The sequence below is a fragment of the Paramisgurnus dabryanus genome, chromosome 9 (assembly GCF_030506205.2).
Source record: "Paramisgurnus dabryanus chromosome 9, PD_genome_1.1, whole genome shotgun sequence".
Taxonomy (NCBI): domain Eukaryota; kingdom Metazoa; phylum Chordata; class Actinopteri; order Cypriniformes; family Cobitidae; genus Paramisgurnus; species Paramisgurnus dabryanus.
The window spans coordinates 21,673,780-21,681,611 of NC_133345.1; the positions used below are offsets into that span (position 1 = coordinate 21,673,780).

The 7,832-nt window shown below is 35.5% G+C and overlaps 2 protein-coding genes across 2 annotated transcripts in view; one reads left to right on the forward strand and one right to left on the reverse strand.

The window, feature by feature from the left end:
* Positions 1 to 3,370, forward strand: part of LOC135773511 (RNA polymerase II elongation factor ELL2) — a 34,443-nt gene extending 31,073 nt beyond the window's left edge. Inside the window, exons 11-12 of the mRNA XM_065283128.2 lie at positions 707 to 751; positions 1,546 to 3,370. Coding sequence (XP_065139200.1) covers positions 707 to 751; positions 1,546 to 1,656 — 156 coding nt within the window. The 3' untranslated portion in view covers positions 1,657 to 3,370. The remainder of the gene's footprint in view (positions 1 to 706; positions 752 to 1,545) is intronic.
* A 1,666-nt stretch (positions 3,371 to 5,036) lies between these two features.
* Positions 5,037 to 6,796, reverse strand: pex11a (peroxisomal biogenesis factor 11 alpha). The gene is made up of 3 exons (XM_065282682.2): positions 6,549 to 6,796; positions 6,337 to 6,452; positions 5,037 to 6,044 (listed from the first exon to the last, which is right to left on the reverse strand). Exons 1-3 carry the CDS (start codon positions 6,602 to 6,604, stop codon positions 5,476 to 5,478), a joined length of 741 nt encoding a protein of 246 aa, XP_065138754.1. The 5' UTR covers positions 6,605 to 6,796; the 3' UTR covers positions 5,037 to 5,475.
* Positions 6,797 to 7,832: the final 1,036 nt, after the last annotated feature.

Here is a 7,832-nt window from a genome sequence, read left to right on the forward strand (position 1 = left end):
CGAAGAGCTGCAAACTATGCATACAATTTAGTTCTCATTTTTTAACCTCTTAAAGGAGCATTTCACCCGTAGAAACATTAATCTTTATTGAAAGTGTGTCATATTTGTAGTCGAAATGTAACATACATTTAGAATTTGGTGCCTATTTGACCGAGAAAAGGTGTGTTTGTAGTCTCACTCCCTCAACAAAGACATTGCACTTCCTTCTTTCAATGATGCAAAGTGATGATTTTTACATCATTGAAAGAAGGAAGTGCAACACTGAAATCTGTATTTCTCCAGTCTCAGCGGCAACTGAGGAAATGATGCATGACCATTCAAAAACATGACTGGGGTTCTAACTATACAAAGCTTAATGCAAATGGGTGAAGTGTCCCTTTAAAAAAGTTTGATTTTCTGCCACAATAATAACAACTCATGTAAGAGTCTTTAAATAGGGAAAACATGGAAGTGTTTGGTGGCTTTTAAATTAATCTCTGTTTGGATCCTAAGGAATGAATGGGGCTAGGCTAAATGCTAACACATTCACAACATGCTCTACAGTGCACACATTGAAAAATGATGGGTATGTATTAATTCATCTAAGTTAAGGTAAAAACATAGCAAAATATTGAAAAAACGGTGGTGTTTTCCTTTAATACTATTTTTGTAGGGGTTTTGTGTTTCTTTTGTTTAATGTGTTTAAATTTGATTTTGTTTATGTTAGGTAATGGAAGATCAAATAATGGAGAAGTATAGGAAGTATAAGAAGGTAGGAAAATTTTTTGAATGTTTGTAAAGCATATCTTATGATCTGTGTGTAAATATGTGTATAGTAAGAATATCAGCTTTTACTAAAGTGTGATCTATTTTTGAATATGAATTAATAAAATTACATTATTTTTTAATATATGTCCTAATTTATGGATGTGTTTCATGAAACCTAAGCTGTAGTGTGTTTCCTGTCCAGCAGATGTCACTTGAGCTTACTATGTACTATACAGCAGTGGTTCTCAAACTTTTTCAGCGTGCGGCCCCCTTTGTGTACGGTGCATTTCTTCGCGGCCCCCTCAAAGAAAAATTAATGACAAAAACAGTTCTAAAACTTCACATTTTAATTAAACAAAACATTAAATTACAAAGTTGTGCTGCCTTATGTTTTAAGCCCCCTGGATCCCAGTTTGAGAACCACTGCTATACAGTTCAGTGCATTAGTTCACAGAAACATACTAGGTGGTTTCCCAGACAGGGATTAGACTAGTCCTAGACTAAAATAAATGTCCAAGAGCTGTCCAAACTGAAAACTACTTGCACTGATATATCTTAAAATACATCAGTGCCCTTTGTTTTTCCTCAAAATGTAAGCCAGTAATGTTTTTAGTAAGGTATGTTTGTTCAAACTAATATTTCCTAATAAAACTATGGGCTAGTCCTGGTTTAAGCTAATCCCTGTCCCCTACATATATTAACTAACATTTAAGTCTAAATGAGAATCAGGATAAGTATTATTCATGGTCCTATGCACAATTTGTTATTTATGCTATATATATTTTTTTGTCCATGCAGAGGTTCCCAGGTTACCGGGAAGAGAAGAAGCGGTGCGAGTATCTACATCAAAAACTGTCCCACATCAAAGGTCTGATTCTGGACTACGACCATACGCAAGCTCCTTCATAGTGCCAGGCATTCCTCTGTCCTTCTGCCCTGTCTGGTCATACGGACCAAAAGAGCCCTCAGTGGAAATAAACTAGGCCCAGGTGTGGTTCCCTGAGCATGAAACGGCGATTTTCACTTCTCTGCACAAACTGTGAGTGATGGTGCGGAGACTGAGGACCCAAACCTAAACTATCTAACAAAGGCCAAGACCTCCAACTAGTGACTTAAGCCCTTTAAAGTTATTTTTGCTTTGTTCTTTGTCTTTTTATTTTGTGTGTGTACAAAAGTGTTGCATTGACAAGGAATCTGGTTCGACATGAGGCGCAACTTAAGCCAAAATAGTTTTGTTTTCCCCGTCATCTTACTCTGTTGCCCTTGATCATCTAACTTTGGCCCTGAACTCTGACCTTCAGGGTTTCTCATATGGTACAATCATCAAGGCCGGACGCTGAGAAATGATTATCTTGACTGTGTTTACTGTCTGTCAGCAAGTTATTTGAGAACTTAAGCACAGTTTCTATTTTGATATTTTACTGAATGTATATTTGTAAACTTGTAAGATCTTGACTTCTATAATAGAGGGTTTAATCACTGGATAGAATAAGGGAAGCCTGGAATTGTCTAGACTCTGGGATAATCCCACCAAACTCTGAAGAGTACAAGGGTGCAATTTGTCTTTTGAACGACGTCCATGTGAATAATGGATTAAATGTCCAACCTAAACGGCACCGGTCAGTCTGTCAGCCTTTCTCTATTGTGTAGCTCCCTGATGGGAGCTGGAATCCAAATTTAATCTAGAAATTCTCAAGCCACTTTTGTAATGAGAGAAAAGGTGAAAGCTTGAAGCATCAAAATGAATAAAAGCCCTAATGTATTGCAGCAAACATAAAGCAATGATATTTTAATCCAGAGTCCAGTGCTCAAACCACTACAGCACACTGTGTCCTTAAAGTAATGATGGTGATATAATTTATTATTGTTATTATTATTATTATTATTATTATTAATGTTGTTGTTGTTATTTGGACACTAAACAGCAGAAACAATCATGTTTTAAAGCACATTTAGTTTCATTATTCTTTTTTTAAATAAAAATCTGTATTAATTGATGAAAGAACATATTCATTGTTTTACCTGTCACAGGAAATTGTACATGTATGTTTTCATGGCGCTAAGTTACATTTCTAATGATCTCTGCATTTTTTCCCCTTTAAAGCATGAAGGCAACTTCATAAAGTGTAGCAGGCTTTCTTCAAACCTTAATATTTGTTTGGGTCATGTTTTATGTGAATGAAAGTAAACAGTATGTCTGATTTCCCAGAATGTAGTGCTTGTTGAACACAAACATGGAGGACGTTGGTGGTCTTACGTTGAACTGTACCTAATGACCCAACACGAAAACGAAACCTTTTAAAAGTCCAAGTCTTTCCAAAGTCCCCCCGTGTCCATCAGCTAACTATGCCCTTTGCCTCATGTACATTATGGAAGTATTTTTGTGTCACTTTTGCGCTTTGACATTTCTCTTGTGGAGACTGCTGATCTGTTATTTATGTCACTACAGTGTTAGTTCCTCTAATCCTTGATCCTGATTTGTTATATGGCTGGAAAACTGATAGATTTGCCAAAATAGCATTGCTCTTTATATTGTTAACAGTTTGTTTTATTCTTTCATGGGGCAACTTCATGTATTGATGTAGATGCCTTAAATAAACTGGACCGAGTTAACTTAATATAATGAATGTGTCTCATGCTCTTTTTCTTCACCTACTAACTGCTTTGTGTGTTTAGCATATTGTGTACTGTACTGTGTCATTTCCATAAAGACTGTTTTACATTTATGGTAATAGCATGATACTGTATTGCTTTCATTTTGCAACTCGTATTTGAATATTGCTTTTATAAGGATTGAACTGTGTCTAAGCTTTCAGATATTAGAGTTGACCAGTTACCTATTCCTAAAAAGCTGTAATAGCTAATGCTGCTCACTTTTTTCCAGTTCTGAATATGAATGGGTTTAAAAGCCTTAAATCTAGTATAGGCTATAAAGTTTAATGACAAATTGCAGTCACATTTATAAGTAGTTTTGTATCCAGATGTGTTTAGGTTTTTTCTAATACCCTGTAAAAAGTGAAGAAAAAAAATACTTTAATTGGTAATACCTAAAATTTGAAGTTTTTCAACTTAAATTTTCACACTTCAGGTAAAAATGTAAGGGGATTTAAAACAAAAAGTACTTAAATTAGTAACACCTTAATTATAAACTTTTTTAATTATTTTTTTTTCTTTTAAAGTTTGAAAAACTTCAAATTGGTGTTCCTTTAACTTTTTACAGTGAGCTTCGATGTGGGATAAAACTGCTAAAATTGTACTGATAAGGCAAGTGGTGGTAAACATTTGCAAAAGCTGCTTTATTAAGTTCACAGTTTGTACTTAAAAACAGTTTGTGTTTAAAACAGTATGTGCTCACAACCACAACATACAGAATAACAGCTTGCAGTAATGATAAACCAAAGCAGAAAACCGCTGAATGACAAACCCCTGTGGTAGCCAAGGTAAAATAAATACAGCCCATTTAGTTCCTGCAATACATCTCAGTAAAAACTCTTAAATTGAGGTAGGATATTCCACAGATGGTTCTACACCTAATGGACCATAAACGTTAAACAAATATTTCAGAAAGTTTAGTATCTGCTCCCAGTGCGTATGGCCCCATAAAGAACACCTGCTACAAAAAAGTCAACACTTTAGTAGAGACACACTCAAAAATATGTTAATTTAACATGATGATCATTAATTTTAATCTTATTCCAGTCTGTACCAAAGTGATATCTTTATTAAATATTTAAAAAGTGCATAATATACACATGCATTACCTCTGCTATGATACATAGTCATTAACAGACGCATTAAGGCACTCTATTTCATAAAATTGTGCAAAGCGTGAGCTCATCTACACACTTAAAAATATCAAACATCACTGTTTGTAAGTTCAACATATTGGTTAGTTTGTTATTCACAAAAAAAGAGTTGGGTAAAAAGTACAAACCCAACCTGTTGTTGTAATATAACATATGCTGGGTTGTTTTAATCGAGTGTTGGGTCAAATAAGCATTTTCTGGGTTATTTAACCAAATGCCTGGGTTGGTCCGTTTTTTGACCCAACGCTGGTTTGAAAATAACATCTTAGTTGGTCCTTAACAGTAATCTATGTGCAAACTTAAAGGGACACTCCACCTTTTTTGAAAATAGGCTCATTTTCCAGCTCCACCAGAGTTAAACATTTGATTTTTACAGTTTTGGAAAACATTCAACCGATCTCCGGGTCTGGCGGTACCACTTTTAGCATAGCTTAGCATAATCCATTGAATCTGATTAGACCATTAGCATGGTAACTTGCAAAGTCCTTGATTATTACGCCGGAATGAGTATAGTTCCTAGCCCTATCGGCCTAGAAAATCGCAACTTTTAATTTTCCGTTGGTCTTAGTACACGATGTAGCTACAGAAGAGTCAAGTTTTAAATAGGAAAAATATTGAAACTCTTTGGTCATTTTTGAGCGCGATGCTAATGGTCTAATCAGATTCAATGGATTGTGCTAAGCTATGCTAAAAGTGGTAGCACCAGACCCGGAGATCAGCTGAATGGATTCCATAATGGTTAAAATCAAATGTTTAACTCTAGGGGAGCTGGAAAATAAGCCTATTTTCAAAAAAAGTGGAGTGTCCCTTTAAATCTATATATCAACAATTATCCTCCTTATGCATGTTGTACCAGTGTTAGAATGAGTTATCATCATTGATCAAGTTGCTGTATAAACCATAAATTATGAAGCTTTGTTTTTCACGGCTTGATTTTAAGGTTAGGCCTCAGAACTGACAGTATGCCTAAAAGAGAAGAGGTAAGACCACAGAAACCAACCACCCCTGCATTCGTTTTGAAAATACCAAGTGTGTCCAGAGGAATGAAAAGATCGCAAACATTTTTAAGAGTATCAAGAACCACAGACGGGTGACCCCTAAGGCTCTCGAAAAGCAAGAAGAGGAAAGCATCAAGCTGAGGCACGATGACACAAGCCACATCCGGGCTTTCATTAAGGTGCTGGTGGACTTTTTGCTGGTAGTTTCTATCCCGAGACCTCTGCATCATAAGCTGGCTGATGCCATACACATCTCTGGTAAGATTCATGATCAAGGAGAGAAAATAAAACCGTGTGGCATTCAGACTCCAGCGGTCTTTGTCGATGTCTCGTATAAGTCCAATACTTCTGGCCCACATTACGTTGTCACAAATGAAGTAGAGGGCACGGTTGAGGTTTGCCAAAGTAAGGCAAAAACGGAGCACAGGGTCAGAAACTTGAAGAGTGCTTTTGGCTGCATGGATGGAGTTCACAGTGTTCCCGAGCCTTAATACTGGACAACAAAAAAAGGTTTTTTTTAGTGAAAATATAGACATTTAAAATTTAGTAAAATATGTCACTTTTAAGTACCATTAGGAAAAAAGTTTTTTTACAGAAAAATATATTTTTTTTCTTGGCTGATTACATATTACCACTGTTCAACTTAAAATAGCTAAACTATGGTCTTGAATAACTCGGATGTGGACACACTTTTAGGTTACTATATTAGAATAATAGCTAATTCTCGTATTAAATAATGCAATTACAGATAGGTTTGTTTTATTTATAAAAGTCTTCATTCATACGTTTTCGTCCAGAGCTCATATTAGACTCCAAATACTGCAGCTTTGTCACCAGCTCTTTTCTTTTCGCTTCATTTCTCAGTAAGTATTTTGCCAGAGCACATGCATACTGGGTTGCCCTAAAGAAAAACAAGGTTCAAACATTAATTTAAAGTATAATTATTTCAGTCAGAAGTTATATAAAGCATGACATTATATTATAACGATAGACTAACCTGAATAGGCGATCCCTGCCTTGACTTTGGTTAGTGAAGCTGACGAAAGTTTCCATCTGACAGCAAGTTAATGCTCCACAAAACCGTGATATACGTGACAATTGTAAATAATTAGGGAATAAAATACTATAGCTTTTTAAAAGTAATGCATACTGATAAATTAAATATCTGTTTTAGTAAATAAACGTGGAGATCCTCACGGAGCTGCGTGGCTACGTGAGCTGGGTAAAGTCCGTGTATGCAACATACAAAACACACTTGCCGGAAACAAGGAACAAACTTTACAATGTTTGTGTAAATAATTCGGTTTGAATAAAAAAAACTTTCGTAACAAAAAACTATGGATGATTTAAACAACATTTAAACGTTTAAATAATATATTTATTTAAGGGAAAATGTTGCTTTTAACCTGTATTCGCTCTTTGTGCATTTTATGTAAATTGTACATTATTAAATTGTCATCACAGTCATAATGAAAATCATTAAAGGTTTTTCTACATTTTCAAAAGGAATTGTTAATATCGATAATTATGTAAAATGCAGTGCTAAAGTTTTAAATCGGATGTTTTTCGGTGACGGACAAGCACAAGGTGTACTTCCTGAATCAACCGACCAATCAGATTCCATCTAAAGGAGTAGTGACCGGTAGTGACAGCTTCATGGTTGTGGCTAGACGGGATGCATGCAGCTACGACCTAAATCCCATGAAATGTTGGGTTTAGGGATAGGTTTGGAGTAGAATCAGGATGAAAATAGTGTTATTTCACGAGATTTTGGCCTTAGCTGTATCCCTTTTAGCCACAACCTGCCAGCGTCCCAATGCGCCTACTATATCCTAAAAGTATGTACTGTTTAAAATGGACGTTGTTTGAGTACTTTAACTTGGACATGTGCTAAATCTAAATTTGGAGGAAGGGTGTCTTATTTTTTCTTTCAACGTATTAATTATAAAACATTTATGTGTACTTTGGAAAAACAGTAAGGGTTTCCATAAGTGTAGAGACTTACACAGGCAGGGGGCAGTATATCATCATGAGTAAAGCTTAGTGTCAGTCTCATTAAACTTTTATTAAATCCTAAAACAAAACCCTGACTTTACCCACGCTAGCCAAGCATATCACAATCATGAATTTATTTAGTTAGCGTTTAAATGGTCTTTAAAATATGCCAATATAAATATGCTTCTGCTTTAACATTTATGCATTTGGCACATGCTTGTTCATTTTGATCAGCACCTCAATTCCCTGGGATATGAACCCATGACCTTGTAAGATCCATGCTGTT

Excerpts from the sequence above, each read along its gene's own strand:
- pex11a (XM_065282682.2), bottom strand. The coding sequence starts at position 6,604 with ATGGAAACTTTCGTCAGCTTCACTAACCAAAGTCAAGGCAGGGATCGC. Across the intron at positions 6,453-6,548 it reads GGCAGGGATCGCCTATTCAG|GGCAACCCAGTATGCATGTG; the intron begins GTTAGTCTATCG and ends GTTTTTCTTTAG. Across the intron at positions 6,045-6,336 it reads TATGAGCTCTGGACGAAAAC|TATTAAGGCTCGGGAACACT; the intron begins GTATGAATGAAG and ends TTTGTTGTCCAG.